This window comes from Stylophora pistillata, chromosome 8 (genome assembly GCF_964205215.1).
Source record: "Stylophora pistillata chromosome 8, jaStyPist1.2, whole genome shotgun sequence".
Classification (NCBI taxonomy): domain Eukaryota; kingdom Metazoa; phylum Cnidaria; class Anthozoa; order Scleractinia; family Pocilloporidae; genus Stylophora; species Stylophora pistillata.
This window is the reverse complement of record NC_142526.1, coordinates 23698527-23725804: the sequence shown is the minus strand read 5'-3', so window position 1 is coordinate 23725804 and position 27278 is coordinate 23698527. Positions and strand designations below refer to the sequence as shown.

The window sequence follows — 27278 nt, the reverse complement described above, 5'->3', positions numbered from 1 at the left end:
AAATATATATAGGTATGTGTAGTGTTTTTCTTTTTTGGGTGGCCTTTTGTAAGGGAACCCTTTCCTGTTTCTTGGCCTTCCCCTCAGCTTTGTATATATGTTAAGTTTGTGGAGAAAATAATTAAAGTAAAGTAAGTAAGAGTCTTTCAAGGCCTTTGACACGAGTCGGCTGATTGTTCGTTGCTTCGCTTCAGCAATAGAGACGGTTTTTTCATGTTTTTCAGTCTTTTTCACGAGAGATTTGTTCGCGAGAGTCGTCGCGGCAGACGCGAAAGCAAGCAAACCCGCAATGCTTGTCAAAGGCACAGAAATTATAATTCCCACACCGCTCAAAGCACCTGCGAAACCACCTAACGACAAAAGAGCTGCCGTGATGGATGTGACTGACGATGTTATGCGGCACACAGCTTTTACTCTCTTGTATTTTTTTGCGACTTTCTGGTGATGTGAAATCTCATTTTCAATTTCCTTCTGGCAATCACAAATCTTTTTCAACCTGAAATCAGAGCCTGAATTTGGGAGAGAAGGATACAGCGGTGGTGCACTTGGTATAATATTTTCAGCAGAGATTTTTTATAATTAGATTATCTCAACTCAAATCTCATTGGCATTCCATTAAAATCAATTATTTTATCATTTTCATCAGTCACAGAAATCTTCATTGATGTGATGTCATTCCTTGGAGATATTTTTCGCGGTGATGGGGTTTCAGAAAAATAGTTTACCCTCTCAAAGGGTTCTCCTGCAATGTCAAAACAAGCAAGAACTTGTGACGGCTTTCCATTGAATAAATTTTCATTCTCATTCAAAAGATCACAGCGGACAAGATAGTTGTTAAATGATGAAAAAGTTTTGACAAAATTGATTTTTTGCAAACGCCGTTTAATTCCAAGAAGATCAGCCAGATCATTATCAAGAAGAATCTTTTTGTTTTGAGGATTTTTAATTTCCAAACTTGCCCTTGTGGCATTCAGTCGTACTTTGACTCCTTCGTTTTTCAATCTGTCTTCAAGAGCTTCGCCAAGACTTTTCAGTGAATAATTTCCTTCAGGAATTGTCTTTACAAAAGACAAAAGATTCAAAAGGTTCAAAAGATTGTGTTCAGAATTTGGAATTTCGTCAAGCACAGACTTCCGCTTCAAAGAAGGAGGCAATCACGGTATCGGATCTGTTTTCATTTATGTCACAAATACTGGACCTATGGCAACTGAAATCCCATATCCTGGTGACAACAAGTTCAGCGATGAAGGTGGAAAAGCTGAAAAAGGCAATCTGAGGGTTACCCCCAGCATTAAATTGCCGGTACCCATTTATAGACCTGGGTGAAGAGAGGCACCGTGAGAGTAAAGTGTCTTACCTAAGAACACAACCCAATGTCCCGGTCGGGACACGAACCCGGACCACTCGATCCGGAGTCGAGCAGTGCACGCTGGTAGCGTGAGCAAATCGCTTCGCCAGATTTTTTTTTTTCTCGCGCGAGCGGCCATTGTTAGCGCGGGGAAAAATAATATATTTCGCGACAATAATGGATACAAATAGAGACTCAGCCCACCAGTCCCAAAACGAAGACAATTTTCCGACCTTTTCGCTTGGGTTAGAGTTCTTAAATGAGGCAGAAAAAGAGAAAAACAACGGAAAAGGAGACTCGGCATCAGCGCCATCACGATTCGCTCCACTGTCCGAGGGTGAAATGCAACAAATTTTGACAGAAAGACACTCTGGTAAAAGCAAACAAATGACAAAAAAATAAAGAATTTTGTATTTAAACTGCAGTAAAATACAACTCGAGCTTTCAACAGAAAATTTGAAATAAAACCAATTCCTATTTTGCTTGATATTTCGCTTACCGGGAACAATCACTTCTGATATTGTTGTCCATTTTTCGCGTCGGAATTGATGCACAATTCCACCGGCTATGTTATAAAACAATGGGTTCATGCCTTTAGCTGTATGCTATTGAGTTATGGAGCACGTGGGAAGTTTGGAGACCACTCAAGAAGCTAGAGTTGCCCTCGGCTATTGCCTCGGGCAACTCTTACGCTTCTTTCGTGCTCTCCAAACTTCCCACGTGCTCCATAACTCGATAGTGCACGCTTAAGTATGAACCAATTGTTAATTGGTCATATCAACTAAGCTGAAATTGTAAATTAGCCACCGTAAAGAGTCAAAAAGCTGACGTTTCGAGCGTTAGCCCTTCGCTCTTACGAAAATATGCACGGATACTTTTCCGCACTACATTATCTGTTCCAAGACGCAAACAGTTTTCCGCTAAGCTTTAGGAAAATCGTGAGATTTGTAGACTTCATTCTTAACGAGTCCTTCAATTCGAGTCGATTCGATGACATTTTCAACCCCTCTTCGCAGTCACGTGCAGAATATTTTCCAAGTGTCTTGCAAATTGACTTCCGGTATGACGGGGTCGACTTCCGACTTCGATAAGTCGTTTGATTCGACAACATTTTCAACCTCTCTTCGAAGCCATTTGTGGAGTATTTTCTAAGCGTCTCGCAAATAGACTTCCGCTATGACGGGTCGACTTCAACTGAAACGAGTCTTTCGCTTCGAGTCGAATCCATTCGATTTCACAACAATTTCAACCCCTCTTCGCAGCCACTTGCAGAATATTTTCAAAGTGTCTTGCAAATCAACTTCCGGTATAACGAGTCGACTTCAACTGAGACGAGTCGTTCGATTCGTGTCGAAGCGAGTCGATTCGACAACATCTTCAATCCCCCTTTCACCCCTTCCTAGCCACTTGCGAAATATTTCAGTTCCTAAATGTCTTGCAAATGAACTTCAGATATGCGTTTCGATCTCATGAAAGATGGGTTATTCAGATTTCCGGAATCAGGAGACTACTTAACCGCAAATCGACTTCCGGTAAGACGATTCGCAAACTGTCTTAGACGAATCGACTCAGTTTGAGTGTATTGGACAACTCTCTCTTCAAGCAACATTTGTTTCATGACATGCATTTTTTTTTTTTAAACTTCACAATGGTTGTCGTTTGTTTAAAGAATCTTTCTTGCTTTCTCTAACCCTCTGAAGCTCTCTCTCACTTTGTTTTGCGTTTACAGTCTTTAGTACCTCACAAATACGCTAAAACACATCTACGCTTGAAAGAATGACTCAGGTTGTGTAGAAAGAACTCTTCATCTGCCTCATTCTTCTGTTTATAAGTAAGTCTTTGTCTATCGTCCACCAAGTCACACTAACTAACGAATCACGTAAAGCAGAGCTTGTATTTCAAGCATTCTCCTAAAAAATGTTAAATCTTTAGAAAGTTTCACCCTAAATCTTCATACAGTCCCAGCTAAGATCCGACAAAACAAAGCGAGATCAGCAATAAAATGTTTGTAAGTAACTCACCGAAAAAATAATAAAATTGCAATGAAGTTTCAGTTTAGATCAAAGCTGTGTAGGATATTAGATTTTGCGATACAAGGCTACAATAATGTATATAAAAAACTGCTCTGTTACAAAAAATCGTGGGTAAAAGAAATGGCTTATTCATAGCAACGATGGTTGAGAACGCCTACTCATTTCCTTTTGACAGCGCGGATCTTATAAGGAGACGGAAACTGAGTGCCGCTAAATTCTCTCTTCAAGCTTGGAGGATGACCCTCTTCTTCAGGGACAAAATTGAACTTCTGGAACATCCACGACAGAAACAGGAACAGCTCAACTTTGGCCAGTGGTTCGCCTGCACAGACCCGTCGTCCAGCTCCAAAAGGGTAGAAATTGCCCTGGTTGGTGATTAGCTTGCCATTCTCGTCGATATGACGATAAGGATTAAACTCTGTGGGGTTTTCCCAACACTTGGGATTCAGATGGACAGATTCTGTATCAGCGAAGACGATCGTATCTTTTGGAACACGGTAGCCACACATAGTAGTGTCGGTAAGTGTGAAGTGAGGCACGGCAAGAGGCACTACGTTTCCAAGCCGTAGCGTTTCTATGATGATTGCATGAATCAGGGGCAGATTAGGACGATCTTCGAGAGAGGGATTCCGTTCACCAACTACCTCATCCAACTGGTGTTGAATATCCTCCTGGTACTTTGGGTTGTTTACCAAGAAGGCTATTACCCATTTCATCGTGGTGCTTGTAGTTTCGTAGCCAGCAGCAAACATGTCCTCGATAGTGTTGACTAAGTAGTCATCGGAAAGAAAAGCGTCCTTCACTTCATCACTCTCCAACTCAGCACGGTGTTTGGCGAGCAGTAGTCCAGTGATTAAATCTTTAACGGGTTCTTCTGCATCAAAATTTTCTTTCTTCTGTCTCAGGAATACGCGGATAATATCGAATATTTCATAAATGGGCTTAAGAAGTTTATCATAAGCCTTGACTGGTAAGTATCTTGCAAATGGGAAGAAATCCAACATGAGAATCGTCTGATTACTCTCAGTATCCGCTACAATGTCCACGTTAAGTTTAAGTAACTTGTTCAACCTTGGGTCTGTTGTGTCGTAGCCTTCCCCAAACGTTATACCACAAATGACGTTAGCAACAGCGTGCTGCAAACAGTCTGCAGGATCGAAAGGTTTTCCACTCTGATCTTCCACGAACTTCACAAGCTTCTCTGCCTGTGTTGAGACACGGCTTTCAATCAGTGGTACGTCGGAAAGGTACTGGCGTAGGGCGGTAATGAAGAGTTTCCGATGAAACTTCCAAGCTGGGCCATAATTACCAAGCGCAATATCTTTGCCGCCTGTGTAAGTTAAAATTAGATGTTATCTTGAGATCGAAAAGATTTTCTAATCCGATTGACCTTCGTGCAACTTTTTGTCTGATCGATGGGACACGATCCAGCCTTATTCTGCTATAATGTTACAAATTCAAAGGCATTTAAAGTGGTTCTAAGAGATTTACAAAATGAAGCTTTCTTACCAAGTGTCAATTTTTCCACAAAATATGTTTGTTGTCTTCCCGCATAATCCCCTGATTTCTTAACAAGCATCTCCTGAACGGCTTCGGAGGATGAGGCCATCACGAACTTATGGCTTCCGAGTTTTATGGAGAAAACGTTACCGTACTTGTCTCTGAGACTGCAAGAGAGGACAGAAACTACGCGTTTAGGGATTGTGTGGTGAGGTGCAGAAAATCGATCAATGGGATGAATGAAACAGTTATACCTGTTGAAAGAATGATCTAAGGCGTGAGAGGAAGGCATGGTCATCCTTTCAAACGGTATATTTGTTTGCTTTCATTCATCCCAAAGATAAGGGTTGATTGACAGACGATCGTAGAAAGCACGTTGTTTTGATACTCGAACGAGAAAAAGATTGTCGTTTTTTCGTATTCCGCGGCTGTTTCCTAGTCTCGTTAGGCAACGCTGAAGCTCGTCCTTGGAGGTCACGCTCTCTTTATTCTTTCCTCAACGTGACCTCTGTGAGCATAAATCAGGAGCAAACAACTGCCGCGAAGAGAGACCTGTGGTTTGCTTCCATGCATTTTTCGCCTGTGTACATTAAATAATTGGCGTGCTTCCTTTAGAACCGAAGCTCGAAAGAGAAGTAGATCGTGAAGTACTTATCACAATTCTTTTCCTAATCCTTTTGATTTCGGTGGATCACACATTCTTTCCCAGAAGGGTTACTAATCGTCTTTACATCAAAATCGGCGTTTTAAAAAAGGGTATTTGTAACTCTAAGTTTTTGTTCAAAGATAAAGAAAGAAAGTAAAAGCCCCAAGATCTAAAACTACTAAAGCACCTTAGAAGAACCTTAAAACATACTTATTCAAAGACGCATTTCTTATAATTTAATTGCTATGTTAATTAGTCTATAACTTTGTAAAGCGCTACGGAGAACTAGTCGAGCTTAGCGCTATATAAATGCTTTACTATTATTATTATAAAGCGAAGTGACCCCCTTGGTGTGAGAAGCAACTTATCTAAAATGCAAATTCAAACTGAAGATTAAATTTCGTGTTGACGAAAGCAGAGTGGACCATTTACCGTCGTACAACCATTAAATTGCTGCAAAAGATATCAGTGATACTTGTGAAGAATCCTTGTAGTTTTTAGCCAGATTTCTTAAAAGGATGCTGATTTCTGTTTCAATCCAAACAATCAGTACAAGCCATGTCGTTATGGTCTTATTTGTTTTGTAACAATTGTCCATGCCGTCATGAGTTAAGATTTCAGACCCGTTCTAGAAAGTGGTACCTCCACTAGGATAATTTTAAAATAGCGCTTCTGAAGAAAATTTTGAAGCAGATCCTATGCGATCCTTTTATATTTTTCATCGAAAAAGTCCTTAGACCGCTTGAGCCATGCGATTCAAAGTTTATTTACCTTTTGAAAGCGTCCGAGAGTAAATCTGCTTTGAAGTCGAGGGAGAATATGTTCCCCAAAACTGGGATAGTCGTCAATCGCGGACCCGGAGGCATGCTCCTGAACTCGTACAACACCATGAGATAATGGAGCATGAGCAGGAAAAGGAAAAGTAGAAAAACATTCCCTATGGTGAGGAAGTCATATATCGTGGAAGTCACCGACGCCATTGTAGCAATTATGAGTGTTGCTCTTGTCACGCATAATCGAAGGAATTGAAGAAATTCTACGTGACTGGAGCTGATAGTGGGGGTGGGGGCGAGTGATGTGAGGAGGTTTTTGGGGTCCGTTAGGCGGGGTGAGGTGAGGTTATTAAGTTACAACAACAATGATTTGTAAACTGTAGTGTAGTGCCAGGGGAGGAACGTGTAAAAATCGAAATATTTTACGTCTCTCGCCTCTGGTTTAAATATCACTCAACGACAGACCCTGAAGGACAGTGAGCACGTGCGAAATCCATTTTTTGAAGTAATCCTTCGACAATAGAAGAATTGGAGGTCGACACTGATGCTTATGACTCTCTTAAAGGTGTTGAAGAATCTAGTATATAGAGCCACCAGTTTACTTTGAGCGAGTGGTGTGAAGAGATTTGATTATATTAGTTTAAACTTTTATTTGTTCTTTTTTTACATTCCACCGCAACTGAGTTTTGTTCAAGGATAAACTCCATTCCCGAATACGCTCCAGTATAATGAGCCATAATGAAAACGCCTCTAATTTAAAATAGCATTGAAAATAGTGGACTTAGCGCTGACGTAGTTGACTAAGAGACTTAACTATATATGTGCTTCCAATTTGTGTTGTTTCCACCGGTATAGTACATCAATTTATCGTTAAATTGACAGTTCATATTTTGAGGGTATATCTACGCAAACATGGGAGTTCGACAGCTTATTTAACTTTCCCTTACTTGGGAAAATCTTGTACAGACCATTTATTAAATATCCAATCCATTTCATGTATTCAATTTAATTATAAAACAAAACTATCTGCTGCATCCATCCGTCTTACAACATTGAAATTATTGATTATTTCGGGTTATTGAAAGGTCTGAGCAACGAATAATACAAAAAGACAAAAAAAAAAAAAGCCTGGCGAGGGCTAGCGATGTAATAGCCGAAACATCGAGATCCTCAGTTGATAGCTTCACTCTACATGCGAAAATGACTTTACCTCAGAATGACACTACTAAATAATCATTTCGAACGATAAGTACTATGAGCAGTATTTTACTATTAACAAAACACAGGTATGCAGGGGCTTCAAAGCTGACGAGCCAATACACCTTTGCCATAATGGCGGCGTCAGAGTGAAGACTAAAACTAGTGCATGGGGACGAGGCCACCCGGGCATGGATTTGTGCACTTGTGAGCGCTTGTCACAAAGTTTCTGGCACAATTTATCAATCAAAAAGGCTTTATTTGTCAAAGAATCGACTACTAATATAGCTACGGCCCAAGCTATGTATAATGCCATGCCACTGCTGTGTTCCTTTCTGTACTTCTGCTAGGGGATATCGCGACGAAAACGGTTAAAAAATATCTTACTTCGAGTTTTCGAAAGCAAAACTCGCGAGAAAGCAATGGCTTCATGCAATCCGTCGAGAGGAAGGAAAAAACTTCAAAGTCTTGGACTCAACCATGGTCTGCTCGCACCATTTTAAAATGGAAGACTTGAAGAAAAGTATTGCGGGCAAAATATGCCTTCAAACCAATGCTGTACCTTCGGTATTTCAGTGGCGTACCTCGCCGCGCAAAAGGAAGCCCCCATGCCAAAGATTCACTAGTCCAGCAACTACTCATCAATCATCCAGGGATTTATTCATGGTGTGCACAGAAAGCAGAGTAAATGATAAATCGAATGAACAGCTAGAGAGTCAGATTACAATGTAGAATCTAATGAAAACAACGTCGAAAATGAGGCAAAGAGAAAAGACGTCGAAGTCAGACCGATTTGGTCGAGTCGATGGATGCATGCCTTTAGACTGATCAGTGTTGTCGCGCTTGTGAAACAGTACGAAATGAGAATAGAAGAGCTCCAAAGAGAAATAGAAAGCATTTCAAAGAAGAATGAATGTTTAAAAAGTTTTTTTTTTTTCTATTGAAAGATTTGGCGCCGACAATTCTGCTGTGTCCTTCTACACTTTGTTTCCTAAAAACGCTGTTCTAATGGAAATCTACAATTATCTAGTACCCAGAATGTGTTATAAGATTGTTTAATTCCGCTCTGGTAAACAGAGGCATCTTCTGAAGCGAGTAGCCCCACATAGATTCAGGGGGGAACTTGACGGGAACATGTCGTTTAGCGGTGCAGTGTGAACTTGTGTTGTTTGCTGAGCGTAGCTCATTTCGTTTAGAATGAAGATTGTTGGGATCAGGATCAATGATGTTTTTATCCTTTACTTTCTTGATGTATTCAAGGACCCTAAATTATAAGAAATTAGGTCAATTTAAGTGTAAGGAATCACGATTGACTATTTTCTCAAAAAATCAAAACACCTCGAGGTACGCATCTTGTGCTTGAAACTAGCCTTTTCACAAGCTCTGCTTTTATCTTTAAGCCTTTCGCTGGTTCACCTCTGCACTTCAACCAGAATCTCAAGTCCACAGTCTTCAATTGTGAGGGATTTCTATCTCTTAAGGAAGTTCCAGGAATGTAATATTCGGTGAAAAAGCTCCAGGAATTGTGAGAGTTTGTATACGCGTCAGACGGATATGTGTTGCCCGGGTGGCCTCGCTTTCGTGAAATTATTCATAAACAGTCTCAGACCTCCATCGGATTTTCCGCCATTATGGCAAAGGTGTATAAATCCTTCGTAACGAATCCAAAGATCCACAGACAGGACTGACAAAACTAAACTGCACAGGAAAAAGAAAGTCGGTAATCACACCTATATCAACTGATTCGTTTATCGATAAACAATTTTAGTTTATACGAAGTCGACAGCAGCATATGCAGAGGTCAATCAATTTCTCATGACATGTGAGTCATTTTGTGATAAATATTCATGTCTTTTTTTTCTCAAGAGAATCGTGATATTCCCTGGGTGTTCGGCAGACCGTGTGATTCACAGAGTAACATTCAACCCGAATAGTGCTTTCCCTGGTGAAGTCCTTAGGGTTCCAGTCCAAAACTTGTGCCTGGATCGCTTGCACTCGTCTTCAACTTGGAAGTCGCTGGGCATGCAAACAATTTCCTCGTGAACAATGTAGCAAGAGCTCTTGTCGATCGACTGACTTTGAAGTTTGCAGGAGAAATTGTGCAAGACACTGATGGTTATGATTTATTCAAGCTTTGGGAGGACCTCTTCTTGACTGAGAATGAGAGGGCAAACATGTTCAGAGAAGGTATTCAGTCTGAAGATCTTTCGAAAATCAGATGCAGCGCTGGAGATAAGAAGACTTCGGGCGTTGATAAAGAAAATAAGCTCAATGAAGTTTATGGGAAAATGTACAGGATTTCATTGGATCATGAAATTTTGAAAAATCATGGAGCCTTTTTCCGAGAGCTCTTTCTGATGAGATTCTCTTCGAGCTCAGGCTTGCACCTGCTGGTAGTGTCCTGAAGGGATCCGACCCAACAAAACTTTATTATAAATTGACTGACATCCAGCTTGAGTATGAAGTCATTCACAGCCAAAAACTCGCTGATGAAGCCCTTTCTAACTACAAAAATGGAAAGAGATTCATGTACGAGCATATCACTCATCTCAAGACAATCTCAATAGATAAAGGTTCCGACACAATCATCAAGGAGAGCATCAATGTTCCAAGGAGGTCTATAAAGGGAGTTCTTCTTCTCTTTTATGATACATACACAGCAGGAACAAGAAATAGTGAAACGACGTTTAATCCCAACATCACTGATGTTAAGCTGACTGTTGACGGTATTCCAAATAAGATTTACAGCCAAGGAATGCAGGCAAGAGATATGTGGGAAGAAGTCTTTAGAAGATTTGGGAAGGAGAACAGCGCGATGAATGCAACAGACTTTTATGCTGGAGACAGGTTCGGTCTCTTTATCGATCTTAGAAGCATGAGAGACAATGATCTTCATGGTTCAGGATTAAAATTGGTGAATACAAAAGATGGAGTTCATCTTGCAATTAACAGGAAAGGATCGGGTTCAGGAAATGTTAAATGTCACATCTTCATTCTTTCTGATGCTCAGCTCAACATCGTCAACAGAGAGCTTAAAAGTGTGACCTATTATTAACGCGATCATGAGTTTTTTCTGAGATATTGTCATTAGTTTTTCTGATGGTTCAAACGAATTTTGAGATTGTCTTGAGAATCAAATCTCAAAATTCTTCAATTTTGCTTTGATTTTTGAAAGAAAAACTGCGCCAATCATTTTGCCTGAAAAACATGTTTTTTTTAAATGAGATAAAAAATGAAAAAAAATCATTTTTCAAAATTGCCCTGTTTTTCAGGGTATTTTTGAAAATGTGCCAGAAACCCACTGAATCAAATCTCAAAATTCTTCAATTTTGCTTTGAGTTTTTTGATAGAAACTGCGCCGATCATTTTGCCTGAAAAACATCGTTTTTTTTTAAATGAGATAAGAAATGAAAAAAATCATTTTTTAAAATTGCCCCGTTTTTCAGGAAATTTTGAAAATGTGCCAGAAACCCCCCCTTCCTACTACTTTCTCCATTCCCTTTTTTAAAGATAGCCCTTTTATTATTAGTTTTTTTTTTTTTGCATTTATCTATAAACTTAGAATTACTGAAGGCAGTTCTCACAAATGAGGCTTTTGCTCTGAGAATACTGTTAAAATCGTCATCGGAATATTTTTTCTAATAAAAACTTCACAAACACGTACGCCAACCAATTTTATCATTTTCTGCTCGCGAGGTCTATGAAATACAATAATAGAAAAAAAAAAAAGAACTGAGCGCCTTAGATAGCCGAGCATATTTTCCTCTTACAATATTCTCCAGGGAACTTATTATCTGTTGCAACATAAGCAATCTAACGCGACGCCAAATAACTATCAGGCAAAATGACCTTAACGTTTGTTTTAGTGCGAATACTGTTAGAACAAATAAGATGCTAGTACCTCTTAAGAGTTAAAGAGTTAAGCATAGATACCAAAGCTAAAGGTAAAGTATAATGTCATCATTCGGTCTAACTTAAGAATCGTCCAATATAGTTCAATGACGACGATTGGCTACAATCAATCAAACAATCAATCAATCAATCAATCGATAAACTTTATTTACCCTCGAATTTACAGTGTAGCACTCGGGTGCTAATATCTTCGAGCCACTTACATTAATAAATAATTATGATAAAAAGTTAATTCTATAACAAATAGGCTAACTAGCTACCTAGACAACTTACTAGCAAATTATCTTGATGTAGAAAGGTTTGCAGTTCCTGCTCTTTTAAGTAAATTATTGTTCCCAGTAGATAACAGTCGTCGAAAAGAAGTAAAATCAGAAATATTGCGGTGATGGTTAGGAAGAGAATTCCAAGATATTGCTGCCAAGTAACTAAAGGAATTAATAGCATAAGAAGTGGTCAATGGTATAGGCAAACAGAGTATATTATGTCCTCTTAAAAAATAGGTGCTAGAGTGCAAGCGAAACATATCTTTTAAATATCTTGGATAATCAGAAAAATGTAGACATTTAAAAATAGTAAGAATCATGTTTTGCAAACGCTTGTCCTTAGGGTTTACAGTCCCTGGCCTTTTAAGTAAATTAATGTATTCAGAGTTAAAATCCTTGAAAATAAATCGAAGAATGCGTTTGTTTAAAAGATCCAAATTATCAGAATCTTGTTTACTAGAGAAATGCCATACTATAGAATAATAGTAAAAGTGAGGAAGTATAAATGCCTCATAAAGACGTAGCATGGTTTCAGTAGACATGAGTTTGCCTTAAAAAAAAAAAAAAACAAAAACAAACAGCGCAGCTATGTAAAAGCGAGACGAAAGAAAGAGAAGCTAGGTGGCGTTTACATTTCAAAGCAAGTTACAGTTATTATCTTGCAACAATTGTTCACAGCTGGTAAAGGGTAACCTAACAATGAACATGGAGCATGCTGGAGTAGTATAGGACTTGGGGCTCTAAAACCAAAACGCTAAAAATGGTAAAAAATCAAGCTTTACCAAAGCAATTTATATCATTCTTCAACCGATTCGCAGCGATTCATTTTCAATAGGCTCAGGGCGACTTGATTTTCACCCTCTATATAACCAAAAATAGTGAAAAATGAAGCTCTATCAAACTGTTTTGTATTACCATCAACCCTGATTATTCACAAAAAACACTTAAAGAAAACTCACGTTAACAAAATATTTAGCATAAAAATCAAAGTAAAACTTGTGAGTAAACTTCTTGAGTAAAGATTGCTAAAATATTTTACTCACAAAATTTATAATGAAATTTATAATGATGGAAATCATGAGAAAAAATGAAATCAAAATACACTTAAAGAAAAATCACGTTTACAAAATATTTAGCATAAAAATTAAAGTAAAACTTGTGAGTAAACTTCTTGAGTAAAGATTGCTAAAATATTTTACTCACAATAAAAATTAAAGTAAAACTTGTGAGTAAACTTCTTGAGTAAAGATTGCTAAAATATTTTACTCACAAAATTTATAATGAAAACACTTCATATTTATCATCCTATGATTGGTTGAAGGAAATCATACGTGATTCTCAAACAATAGCCTATTATTTCAGTAATTTAAATGGCGAAAATGAACTAATCCGCCCCATTCGAGGTCAACCACGCGGTACTAAGGTGGATAATAACCTCTCAGGAGATTGAATACAGAAAATCAAAATACACTTAAAGAAAATTCACGTTCACAAAATATGAAGGAAATTATGGAAATTCTAAACAAAATAGAAAATCAAAATACACTTAAAGAAAATTCACGTTCACAAAATATGAAGGAAATTATGGAAATATTGAATACAGAAAATCAAAATACACTTAAAGAAAATTCGCGTTTACAAAATATGAAGGAAACTTTTGAAATATTGAATACACAAAATCAAATGAAACAAAAATTATCTAACCAATATATAGGCATGAATAGAAACGAATTACAGAATCTGACAAAAGATCAACTGGTTGAAATAATCATGAATTTAAGACCTGTTCCAAAATATCAGCCCAAAACATTGAAGCGTAAATTTAAATTCGCTCCACAGTTCAAAAATGTGAAACAGATGGCTCAAGATTATGAAGAAAACATTATCAAACCACCTATTCCTCTACCAAGAACAAAAAACCCTGTTCCTCTACCAAGAACAAAAATCAATGAGACAAATAAGGCCTTGAAAGGATATACTAAATCATATGAAATAAACATAAAAAATGATAAAGATCCATTACTTCAAATGCAAAGCATAAGATTAGCTGTTGGTAAATATCTTAAAAAGGTATTAGGCAAAATGAAAGGTTTCAAATTCACAGAGACGATGAAAATTACCTTTGAGAAACATATTGGTGATGAAGTTCAAACAAAAACGGCATACTTTAATAGCAAACCCCAAACAATAATAAATGGAACAGAAATAGTAGACTCTTTAAAATTAACAGAAGAACATATAACATTACAAATCGCACAATGGATTTCTGAAGGATCTGGTTGGCGCATTCAATCAGTTGATAATCATTACATAAATATTGTGAAATATAATCCAACCAAAGGTTCATCTTACATTGAGCTTCCATCAGAACTTAGACATCATATGAAAGGTTTGATCAATCTAAAAAATACAGATAATGAATGTTTCCGCTGGTGCCATATAAGACACTTAAATCCACAAGAGAAGTATCCTGAGAGGATCAAAAAAGTTGACAGAGCTTTTGTTGAGAAATTAGATTACACAGGAATTGAATTTCCGGTGACTATTAATCAAATCAACAAGATTGAAAAACAAAATAAAATCAACGTCAACGTATTTGGCTATGAGAATAAAGAAAAATACCCAATATACATCAGTAAGGAAACGAATAAAAATCATATGAATCTTTTATTAATAACAGAAGAAAATAAGAATTCACATTACATACTAATTAAAGATTTTAATAGGTTTATGTATAGCCAAACTAAACATAAAGCGAGAAAGCACTTCTGTATGTATTGTTTACAGTGTTTTAGTTCTGAAAGAGTCTTAACTAACCATAAAGCTAATTGTCTCCTAATCAATGGAGTTCAAGCTGTTAAGATGCCGACTAAAGACCACAACATATTAAAATTCAATAATCATCATAAGCAACTACCACTTCCATTTGTAATCTACGCTGACTTTGAAGCAATAACCGAAAAAGTCCAAGGTTGTCAACAAACTGATGTAAAATCTTTCACTGAAGCTTATCAAAAACATACTGACTGTGGATATGGCTACAAAGTTGTTTGCACTTACGATGACAAGTATACGAAACCTATTCAAATATATCGTGGCGAGAAAGCTGTTTATAAATTCATGGAACACATGCTTGAAGAGGTAAGATATTGTAAAAAGATTATCAAATCCAAATTTAACAAACCGCTTAAAATGACTGAAGAAGATGAAAAAAAATTTCAAAACACTGATACATGCCATATTTGTGAACAGAAGTATACCAATGAAGATATTAGAGTGAGAGATCATTGTCACATCACTGGAAAATTCAGAGGCTCAGCTCATCAAGACTGTAATTTGAATTTTCGGATCAGTGATAAAATACCTGTGATATTTCATAATCTGAGAGGTTACGATTCACATTTCATTATGCAAGAAATTGGAGAGATTGTTAAGAACAACAGATATACAAACAAGAAAGGAGAAGAATGTGAAATGAACATTAACGTAATTCCAAATAACATGGAAAAGTATATGGCTTTCATGCTTGGAAATAATCTCACTTTCATCGACAGTTTTCAGTTCATGAGTTCTAGTCTTGATAAACTAGTCAACAATCTGCCTAAAGAAGCTTTCAAATATACCTCAGAACAATTTAAGAAAACCAAATTCGAGCTCATGACTAGAAAAGGTGTTTACCCTTATGATTACATGGATAGCTTTGATAAATTCGATGAGACAGAATTACCAATAAAAGACGAATTTTACAGCATACTGAATAATGAACATATCTCAGATGATGATTACAAACATGCTCAGAATGTATGGAAAAAATTCAAGTTAAAAACAATGGGTGATTATCATGATTTATACCTCAAATCTGACATATTGTTGTTGGCTGATGTGTTTGAAAACTTCAGACAAACTTGTCAACAATATTATAAACTCGACCCTTGTCACTATTTCACAAGCCCTGGACTATCTTGGGACGCTATGTTGAAAATGACTAATATAAAACTTGAATTAATGACTGATATTGATATGTTTCAGTTTATTGAAAAAGGAATGAAAGGTGGTACAAGTTATATTGCGAATCGATATGGAAAAGCAAACAACCAATACATGAACGATTACAATGAAAATGAACCATCAAAGTATATTATGTACCTTGACGCAAATAATCTGTATGGTTGGGCTATGTCACAATACCTTCCGACTGGTGGATTCAAATGGAAGAAGATTGATAAACTCAACCTTGATTCATATAAAGAAAATAGTAAAAAGGGATTGATACTAGAAGTTGATCTTGAATACCCAAAAGAGTTACATGATTTACATAATGATTATCCATTAGCATCAGAAAAGATTAAAGTCACGCCAGACATGTTGTCACCATACAGTAAACAAATCGCAGAGAAATTTAACATATCAACAGGTCTTGTATCAAAATTGATTCCAACATTGTCAAACAAAGAGAAATACGTTCTGCATTACCGAAATCTTCAGTTATATCTTGATCTTGGAATGAAATTAAAAACTATCCATAGAGCGCTTGAATTTAATCAGTCACCCTGGTTAAAACAATACATCGACTTTAATACACAAAAGAGAACTCAAGCTAAGAATGCTTTCGAGAAAGACTTTTTCAAATTAATGAATAATTCTGTATTTGGAAAGACGATGGAAAATCTTAGAAAGCGTGTTGATGTAAGACTCATCACTGACAAGAATAAGTTGTTGAAATTAGCATCTAGACCAACATTTGTGTCAAGTAAAATATTCAATGAGAATCTGGTTGCTGTACACAAAATAAAAGAAACATTAACTTTAAACAGACCAGCTTATATTGGTATGTGTATTCTTGATCTTTCAAAGACTTTGATGTATAATTTCCACTATGTTTACATCAAACAAAAATATGGAAATAAAGCAAAGTTATTATTTACAGACACTGATTCACTGACTTATGAAATTGAAGCGGACGATGTATACAAAGACTTCCAGAAGGATAGACATATGTTTGATAACAGTGATTATCCTGAAAACTCTCCATACTTTTACAAAAAGAACAAGAAAGTGATTGGTAAAATGAAAGATGAAGCTGCCGGAGTTCCAGTAGTTGAATTTATTGGTCTGAGATCGAAGATGTATAGTTACATTAAGAATAATTATCAAGGCAGTCGTACAGCGAAAGGTGTTAAGAAGAACGTGATTAAAAAAGACATCAAACATGAAAATTACAAAGATGTTCTATTCAATTCAAAACAAATGCATCACAAGATGAAAACCATCCGTAGTAACGAACATGAAATCTGTAGTTATGAATTAAATAAAGTATCATTAAGTTGCTTTGATGATAAACGATATATTCTCAAGGATGGTATCAATAGTTACGCATACGGGCATTACAATTTAGTATAATGATAAGTCAAAACATGTCTCCTGCAGGAGACACATCAAAAGTGTCTTATGCATAAGACTGAATTTACACAATCAAAAACGTCAGAGAAATGAACACAATAGATTTTGTCAATCAAAAGTGTCTTATGCATAAGACTGAATTTACACAATCAAAAACGTCAGAGAAATGAACACAATAGATTTTGTCAATCAAAAGTGTCTTATGCATAAGACTGAATTTACACAATCAAAAACGTCAGAGAAATGAACACAATAGATTTTGTCAATCAAAAGTGTCTTATGCATAAGACTGAATTTACACAATCAAAAACGTCAGAGAAATGAACACAATAGATTTTGTCAATCAAAAGTGTCTTATGCATAAGACTGAATTTACACAATCATTGTCAATAGGGGCTCTCTAGCTTTTGGGGGTTTGATATATGCTTCGTGAACCTTCATTGAACAATACAACAATAGATGGATTTGTAAAATTACACAATTGTGTACATGATGTATGGATTTTTAGGTTGCACGCAACCTAGGCATTACAATTTAGTATAATGATATAGTATAATGTCTGAATACGATCTTATGATGTCTGTTTTTAAACATTATGAGAATAACCCACATGTTCTCATTGTTAATACTTTCGGGGAGTTTCTAAGTCGTAATAAAAAGATGCAAAAGGTGTATCATAAAGGAATCACTGATCTTATCATCATTATTCATAATGAAAAGGTCATTTACTGTGAATTAAAGAGACCGGGTAAAAGGATTGAAATGAGACCTGAACAGATACAATTTAGAAAGAGAGTTGAGGACAAAGATAATTACATTGTAAGCAATGATTTCAACCAAATAATTGATTTTATTGATTACCACGTTTTGAAACATAATTATCTTAAATTTCAATCCGATGTATGATTCTCCTATGGATCTCTAACAACATATGACGTCACGGCACAGCTGTGCTGTGACGTATGCAATTACTACAAGTGCAGTCTATTTCATGTGTCGAAGGCAACGCTTTATAAACACGCAACCTAGATAGCTTGTAAACCCTTGAAAGAAACCCAACTGTTGAAATCATTATTATATCCCTTCCATTTAACCAAAGCTCGTTTATTTTTATAATCTCTCTTTATTACTTTATCGATTCGAAATATTTCTTGTTTGGCTTTCAATAATTCAGGTTCATAGAAGCTTCCTTTGATTTCTTTGTTGTTCAAATCTCGCAATCGATAAGTGATTGGATTCGTGTACTGTATCTTGTCGATAATAAATATCTCTTCTGTCCAATTTGGAGTGTAGCCTTTATCGAATACTTGTCTTTTATACTTTGATATTCGAACCTTATCACCGATTTCATATTTCGGTATACGTTGTTTTGATGATGTTAAGATATTGTCATCACCATAGAGATTAAAATAAACTATTCCTTCGTTCTTTTTATTAGACGCTTCTGTTGGTGTCATTTTTATTGATTTATGTTTGGTGTTATTGTACTGACTTAGAATTTTCGGTAAAATGTCGAGATATTGAGTATTGCCTTGGATAGTAAACTGTTTCCACATCTTGTTTTTAATCGTTCTATTCCATCGTTCGGCAACAGACGATTTCTCTTCATTTTCGGTTGAATACAATTTAACACTATTTTTATCCAACAATTCTTCAACATGTTTATTATAAAATTCTTTGCCCTTGTCAGTCCATAGGAACTTTGGTTTTCTTCCTTCTTTGAATATTCTTTTAAACGCTGCAGTGATTGATTCACCCTTCTTGTCTTTCAAAGGTTCAATCCAACCGTATTTACTGAATACATCAATAACCATGAGAAGATATCGATAGCCTTTGTTCCATTTACTGAATTTCTGCATTTCAACCAAATCTGCTGTCCATATTTCATCGATGTGGTTTACAATTATACGCCGCCGAGTGAATTTACGTTTGATGGGTTTGTGTAATTCATTTGCTAATTTGACTTGCCAATTTATTTCACTCGACGGCTTTTCACGTTTTTTTGTCTCACACCAAGACCTAATTTCTGTTTTGTATTGATGACATTTCTAGCTAGCCAATGGCCCCATTGACGCTCATTCCATGGTACTGCGTCTAATGCTTTAACCATTTTACGATCAGCTATATTTTTGCATTTTTTATCACCTTTACAAACACTGTAATCAACATCATGCTGCATAGCAATTGCATCAGTCTTTCCAGTGGGTTTATCATATATTTCTAATATTTCACCGGTTGTGGGATTATATTTGACTTGTTTGTTAAGATCGTTATAAGGTCCTGTGTATTTATGACCTGGAAGAGTCCAACCACTTTTTGGTTTAGGTAATTTACCGATGAGTTTATGAATATCAACAGCGCCTCCTTGGTAAAGTGGATTAGTTGGATCATGAACACCTTGTGGTGAATACATTTCCATTGGAAACCATTGCGAATAATCAATGTTTCCTCCACTTATTTTTTTACTCAGATCATTGGTGAAACTGTCAAGAGCTTGATCGAGATATTTGTTGGCTGTTTGTTTGATTTTACTCTTGGCATAATCTGATTTGATAGTTTTTGCAGCACCTTTTCGGGCAAGATAAGCACCACTGTTGGCCAATCCTTTGAAAACCATTTCACCTATTGAATGACTGTTTCCTACGTCAAACAATGATCCACCCACAAACTTTGTTTTAGTTTTACCACAGTCTGAACAAATACATTTCAACATCATTCTACCATTTTTTGTTGGTTCATATCTTTCACTTCCTGGGACACATTCAGTAACTTTTTTCTGTTTTACACAATAAGACCTCATATATAAATAACTTATATTAAATTAAAATACTTTGCGATGAATCTTTCATTTTTCATAGTGTCATGTATATCAAACACTTGTAGAAGATCGAAATATGATTTACCTTTGTTCATCTCATTTAAGAAATACAAACAAAAGTATCCACAAGTTGATGTTTTAATGTTTTGAATTTGATTGTTTTGATGTAATAAAGTGATATTCTTCTTTTTAGCATGATTAACCATTTCTTGAAACGGTGGCATTCCAAATGAATCGAAGTAATTGATGACATTATCCTTAACAAAAGTTGTTACCCAATGTGATCCTGACATGTAAGATGGTTCGAGATTGTATATGAAAAGTGCTTGTTTGTGATTGTGAGGAACCTTTTCATCTCTGCTTAGAACATTGTTGATTGGAATTTTCAGATATTTGCACCATTCAAGTAGATCAAAGTTTGTTAAAGGGATTATTTTATGGAATTTTGTATTTTTTTTTTACCTCTGCCATAAGTTCTACCATTTGGCCAATTACCAATAAATGGAGTTGGTGGGCCTAATCTGGGAGCTGATCCACCAGAAAATAAATTCTTAACAAAGTCAATAGCCAATGGAATACCAATTGAAGCAAGGATAGTCCCAATAGCTCCTCCATGTTGAGTCTCTGTTGGTATGATATAAACACCTTGTCCACTTTGTAAAGCATCGAGAATGTCCTTTTTCTGTTTTTCACTTAATAAATGTTTGTATTTAATGAGTTGATCTATTTTATTCTGTGGTATGAGAAAACCTGATCCAGAAATTGATTTAACAACTTGAGAAGCACCTTCTGAAGCCAATCCAGCCAAAGCAGAAAGACCTAATGTTTTTCCAATGGTTGGCAAAAGACTTTTTCCCATAGCGAGTATTGATGTTAAAAGGCTGCCTCCAATTTGGTTTCTAATGTTTGTTTTTGATAATTTTATATCCATACCTTTTTTCATTTGTTTACTTTTTTGTAATCTGTTCATAACTGTTTTTGGAACTAAGAGTCTATCATTTCCACTTAATGAGTTTGAGGATAATCTCAATGTTATTGACTGTTTGTTATGATATGCTTTACTCAAATTCTTTTTTTGATTTGGTGATAGTTTTACATCGATTTCAAATAACTGTACCATTATAATTATATGTTATACAATTCATATTATAAAACATATTTAATTAATGGTGTCAGGTCATTTAGCTATTTAATTAATGGTGTCAGGCCATTTAGCTGGGGAGTCTATTCAATTGTGGTCTTAGACAATCAACAGTTCATTTCCAACTTTGTTTATTATAACTTCTTGTTCATAGAGTACAACAGCATTAACTGTAAAAACACTATCAGCAGCTGCTTGTGCATTCAGTTTGTATTTGAAAACAAGCTGTTTGGGATCTCTTGTAACCTTTTCAGTTTGAAAAGTGAGATCGAAATAAATGACTCCAAAAAGAGAATTGAAATTGCTTAGATTGAGTTGTGTCCCTGAATTATAATCGTTCTTACGCATTGCATAACTCATCAAATCATTGAATATTCTTACTTTGGATTCGCTATCGTATTCCACTTCAGGATAAAATACACCATTGCCATATTCTAAACGACAAGTTGTAAGGTAAGAACCATTTCCACGATCAGCGTTAATGTTGAAAGTGTCATATTCATATGGATTCAATTCATCATTATTGTCTTTATTTCTCTGTAAATAGACAAATACATGTTTTACATTATCGATGGATGGACTGATTTGAAAAAAGCCTGATGATCTAGTACCAGCTGATTGCTGGAACATTTCTTGATTATAAGTCCACTTATTAACTTTCATAAAGTTTGATAGAAACTGTTGATAAAGACTATTTTTTGGAATCAATCGTGGAACCCATAAATAAAATCGATCAATAACCACACGACCATCATCAACAGCAGCCAGTTTTTGGATGAGATTTGCGTCACTTAACAAAGTTAAAGTAAACTGTAATTGCATTGGTGGTAACATACGATCTTCAAGCTCTTCGAAAAATGAATAACGGTTGAGAGGAATGATTACGTTTACATCACTGTTCCCAGTTGTTAACAATCGTCGAGCTTCAAATCCACCGTTTTGATTTGCATTAGCAATTCTGTAATCTGTATCAAGGTACCACAGACTGTTTTTGGCAACGCTTCTTGAGAAATCATCACTGTATTCAATCAAATTTTTCAAGTTGACTACTTTATGAAGATTATCCGTATCGTAAACCATTTTACCTCCACTTTTAATAGTCATATGTTGAATAAGTGAATGAGCACCGTTGATTACTGACACTCGATCTGCTCCGAAAGCAGTACCATCAGCTAGCTTTTGAACTTGAAACTGGACCTCAAAGTAAGCATTATACCAATCAAAAAAACTACTTGGATCGTTGACGGTGAATTTGTAATCAGCTTTAGATTGCGCATTATTATTAGCTGGGCTGCTAATAACATTATCGAGTTGTATTCGAGTTAATTCGTTTCGTTGTATATATTCACTTGTTCTAAACATTATATTTATATGTTAGATTATTTTATTTTCTACGTCTTATTCCATCACCACTTATCAGTCGATTTAGAATCATGTCTGTTGATTCTTTTTGTTTTGGTTTTGGTTTTGTAACAGAACTCTCTTGTTTTGGTTCTGTTGGTTTTGTGTTTCGTATTGAATGTAATTTTTTCATTATATAATCACCAGATTTTTGAGAAACAGCTTTTCCAAGACGTTCTCCAGCATGTGAAACACCTGCATCAAGAGTTTTTTTAGCAAATGGTTTAACAACTGATTTGAATATGGCTTTTATTGGTTTAAATAAATTATCAATAATGATACCAGAACCCTTGTGTTTATAGACAAAACGACCCAATTTTGGATGATAAATTTTTTTGTACTCAATCAATCTCATTATATTAATTAGTTATATTAATTGAGTGGTTTTAACAATAGTGAAAAAGCTGTGTCTTGTCCATTCAAATCAATAATTCTTCGTTTTCCATCAGTGATATAAATACGAATGGTTGATATTCTGCTTTTGTTTACTGGACTAAAAGTGACTCTCTGTGGTTCAAGAGTGAAACTATATGATGGTTGGATTACACTTGTACTGAAGCTGTAGATTATGTCTGTTTCTTGGCCATCAACCATGCTTTCATTAATAAGATCACAATGAATGTTTAGAAGATCAGTATCTTGTGATAAATTGGGAACTTTTGCACCAACATGGGTTCCTGATGTAAGTAATGCTTTATTGAATCCAATAAGTTCATTAAAGTTACTCTCTCGAAGATCAAGTTGATAATTATTAGCCAGTGTTATTTCAACTCTAAAAATTGTTTTATCAAATTCTAATGTTATGGGATAAGTGTTATTGTCTTTTGTTAGAGATTTAATGTAATTGTCGAAATCTTCATAACTCCATACACCGGCTGGTAGTTCGATTTCAGTGAAAGATGTACCGTTATCTTTACTATATTTAAGCTTCTGGTTATTGAGTGAACTGTTGACATTGAACCATGTGAAACTCATGTTTATAATTCTGTTAAGACCAATAACATACTGACGATTTTTGTCAAGAGTTATAGGTTGAACAAAACGAGTTGTAAAATCTGATGGTTTGTTTTTTCCAGATTTATTGTTATAACTTGTCAAAACAATTTCTCTCTCCATTATATGATATGGTTACATTATATTTTGAAATAATTATTAAACATTTTTGTGTATTGTTTCTTGTTTATGGTTGATGTCTTCAAGAGAGTATCAAGAATGGCTTGACCTGTCTTTCTCATTTTAATACTATTATTGCCGGCTGTCATTTCACCAATGATGAGTTCGAGTTGTTTCACAAGCTGTTTGGGATTATTGTAAAAATGAACACCTGAACCTTGAATAGTCTTTAACTTTTTCTTATTATCTGAGATATATTTGTTTAACACAGAGCGTCTTATATCGATTTTTCTATTTTCTAATTGCTTTTCTGCATCATTTATTTCACCTTTATTATATCTTTTGGTAACATCACTTTTATATCCTTTTAATTGATTCCTTCGAGATTCAGCGTATTTAATGATTCGGGTTAATTTTGTTCTTTTACCTCTTTCACTAGGTATTTCTGATAAACTTTTATCAAGATCATCATAATTAATTACATTGAGATCATCTAAAATCATGTTTGCGGCATCTGAATCTTGCAGGCCATAATCAATGTCTTCTTCATAGTCATACTCTGGTGGTTCTTCAAATGAATCCAACATTTCACCGAATGATTGATCACCATCATAAGGCTTAACTTTTCGCACCACTGCTGGTGGTTCCTTATAAGCATAAGGTGGTGGTGATATTGGAATTTGTTTTTCATCATATGGTTCATATCCACGATCATCATCTAAAAGACCCTCTACATCCATATCTTCAAACGGATCCACTTCCGGGTAATAATCAATGTGTGGAGTTTTACCTTTTTTCTTTGATTTTTTTCTAATTGGAGGTGTATTCAAATTACTTTCAATAACTTCATCTAATTTACCAGTCACTGGTTCAAACATTTGTTTAAATAATGTCTGGTTTGTTTGTTGGTTGATGTTAGTTTTCTTAATAGCATCATGAACTCTATTGATTTGGTTTCCAAGATTAGTTTTACTTTTCGCTAACTTTTGCCATTTTTTAAGACTCATATATAATATAAGTATATATTTTAATGAGAATACCTAATTACAATGTTGAAGATAACAATAATGTTAACTTCAAGCAGGCACATAAATTAATGCCAGATAGATGTTTTCGAATGCTTATTTGTGGTCCAAGTGGTTCTGGTAAAACTAATTTGCTTCTTGATATGATCTATAGACTTTTGTATTTCGATAAAATATATCTTTACGCTAAAAACCTTGAACAAACAAAATATCAACATATGATGCAAACATTTGAGCCTATTTCAGAAGAGGTGGGTTACCCAATTCTTGAAGTAAGCAATGATGAAATTATTCCTGTCACTGAAATGGATAATGAATCACAGAAAATTGTTATATTTGATGACTTTGTGTGTGAAAAGAAACAAAATCCACTGATTGAATATTTCATCAGAGGAAGACATAAGAACTGTTCAGTTATTTACTTAAGTCAGAGTTTTTATAAGACACCAAAGGATATAAGACTGAACTGCAGTCATTTTTGTATTTATGATTTTCCCAGCAAAAATGAAAGAAATATGATATGTAAAGAAACTGGAATTCCAAAAGATAGTTATCAAAAAGCAACACAAGAGCCTTATTCATTCGTATATCTTGATAAGATGAAAAAATTTACTTCAAAGAACTTTGATGAAAAAGTATAATGTAATTAATATATATAATGAGTTATTCAAATGGATTATTAAATTATAAATCATCTGGTAGTGGTACTTCAAGAGGTCAACGAGGATTACCAGGTGTAGGGTTTAAATTGACTGCTTCTGGAGATTATGACATGGAAAACAAACAACTTAAGAACTTGAAAAATCCAACCGATAATCAAGATGCTTGTACAAAAGCTTATACCGACGATCATCTTCATACTGATGGAACACGACCCATGTCAGGTAATCTTGATATGCAAAACAACAAGATTATTAATCAACAACAAACATATGAAACATATGTGTGAACTGCGGTTATGAGACGTATATGAGAACGATCCTTCGCAGTAAAGCACTATTTGAGCAATAGTGAAAATCAGACCTGAAAAAAATTTCAGGCCTGTACGGGATTCGAACCACTGACCTCTGCGATACTAGTGCAGCGCTCTACCAATCATATACGTCTCATAACCGCAGTTCACACATATGTTTCATATGTTTGTTGTTTGATTTATCATCTACGGGTTTATATCGAATTAATTTGATGGCCTGCTCCCAGTTGGCTTGTTAGCTCAATTGGTAGAGCGCTGCACTAGTATCGCAGAGGTCAGTGGTTCGAATCCCGTACAGGCCTGAAATTTTTTTCAGGTCTGATTTTCACTATTGCTCAAATAGTGCTTTACTGCGAAGGATCGTTCTCATATACGTCTCATAACCGCAGTTCACACATATGTTTCATATGTTTGTTGTTTGATTTATCATCTACGGGTTTATATCGAATTAATTTGATGGCCTGCTCCCAGTTGGCTTGTTAGCTCAATTGGTAGAGCGCTGCACTAGTATCGCAGAGGTCAGTGGTTCGAATCCCGTACAGGCCTGAAATTTTTTTCAGGTCTGATTTTCACTATTGCTCAAATAGTGCTTTACTGAGAAGGATCGTTCTTATATAAGATTATTAATGTGGCTGATCCAACAAATAACACAGATGTAGTCAATTTACAAAAACTCAATTCCGTTGTTGTAAATAAAGCTAATAAAACTGATGTATTACTTTTAGATGGTTCTCAAGCAATGACTGGTAACCTTAACGTTGAAAATAAAAAAGTAATTAATTCAGCAGCACCAACAGCTAGAACTGATCTATGTAATAAATTGTACGTTGACACTGAATTAGCCAAGAAACATGATATTGGAAGTGTTGATTTAAGTAATTATCTTGATAAAACCAAAGGTGGTAATATTGAAAAAGCTTTAAATTTCACAAATGTTAGTGGTACTGACAGGCAAATAAATGGTCTAAGCAATACACCATCTCAAACTTCATCAGCTGTGAATCAATATTATGTCACATCGGAACTTAATAAAAAGTTAGACACTACAACATTCAACAATGAGATAGTGAAAAAACCTGACTCGTCTACTGTCATGCTATTAAATGGTTCTCAAACAATGACTGGTAACCTTAATGTTGGAAATAAACGAGTAATTAACTCAGCAGCACCCACAACTGGAACTGATTTATGTAATAAAACGTATGTTGACACTGAATTAGCCAAGAAACATGATATTGGAAGTGTTGATTTAAGTAATTATCTTGATAAAACCAAAGGTGGTAATATTGAAAAAGCTTTAAATTTCACAAATGTTAGTGGTACTGACAGGCAAATAAATGGTCTAAGTAATACACCATCTCAAACTTCATCAGCTGTGAATCAATACTATGTCACATCTGAACTTAATAAAAAGTTAGACACTACAACATTCAACAATGAGATAGTGAAAAAACCTGACTCGTCTACTGTCATGCTATTAAATGGTTCTCAAGCAATGACTGGTAACCTTAACGTTGGAAATAAAAAAGTAATTAATTCAGCAGCACCAACAGCTGGAACTGATTTATGTAATAAAACGTATGTTGACACTGAATTAGCTAAGAAACATGATATTGGAAGTGTTGATTTAAGTAATTATCTTGATAAAACCAAAGGTGGTAACATTGGAAAGGCTCTAAATTTCACAAGTGTTAGTGGTTTCGACAGACAAATAACAGGCATTTCAGATCAGCCA

General features: G+C 35.4%; 4 protein-coding genes, 1 long non-coding RNA gene and 1 pseudogene across 5 annotated transcripts in view; 2 read left to right on the top strand and 4 right to left on the bottom strand.

The window, feature by feature from the left end:
- Nucleotides 1-3400: 3400 nt before the first annotated feature.
- On the bottom strand, nt 3401-6533 carry LOC111343587 (steroid 17-alpha-hydroxylase/17,20 lyase). The gene is made up of 3 exons (XM_022950772.2): nt 6299-6533; nt 4891-5048; nt 3401-4711 (listed from the first exon to the last, which is right to left on the bottom strand). The coding sequence occupies exons 1-3, from the start codon at nt 6505-6507 to the stop codon at nt 3540-3542; spliced, it is 1539 nt and encodes a 512-aa protein (XP_022806507.2). The 5' UTR covers nt 6508-6533; the 3' UTR covers nt 3401-3539.
- A 753-nt stretch (nt 6534-7286) lies between these two features.
- LOC148725587 (uncharacterized) lies at nt 7287-9565 on the bottom strand. The gene is made up of 2 exons (XR_015991079.1): nt 8836-9565; nt 7287-8761 (listed from the first exon to the last, which is right to left on the bottom strand). It is a non-coding gene; the product is annotated as an uncharacterized LOC148725587 (long non-coding RNA).
- Nucleotides 9129-11229, top strand: LOC148725586 (uncharacterized; annotated as a pseudogene).
- A 306-nt stretch (nt 11230-11535) lies between these two features.
- The window catches only part of LOC111335577 (uncharacterized), a 31034-nt gene continuing 15291 nt past the window's right edge, over nt 11536-27278 (bottom strand). Inside the window, exon 12 of the mRNA XM_088731337.1 lies at nt 11536-12391. The gene's annotated coding sequence lies outside the window, so the exon portion shown is untranslated. The remainder of the gene's footprint in view (nt 12392-27278) is intronic.
- On the top strand, nt 12398-17154 carry LOC148725585 (uncharacterized). The gene is made up of 2 exons (XM_088731329.1): nt 12398-14813; nt 15702-17154. The coding sequence occupies exons 1-2, from the start codon at nt 13170-13172 to the stop codon at nt 17070-17072; spliced, it is 3015 nt and encodes a 1004-aa protein (XP_088587455.1). The 5' UTR covers nt 12398-13169; the 3' UTR covers nt 17073-17154.
- On the bottom strand, nt 21090-22573 carry LOC148725584 (uncharacterized). Its single transcript, XM_088731349.1, has one exon. It carries the CDS (start codon nt 22391-22393, stop codon nt 21131-21133), a length of 1263 nt encoding a protein of 420 aa, XP_088587475.1. The 5' UTR covers nt 22394-22573; the 3' UTR covers nt 21090-21130.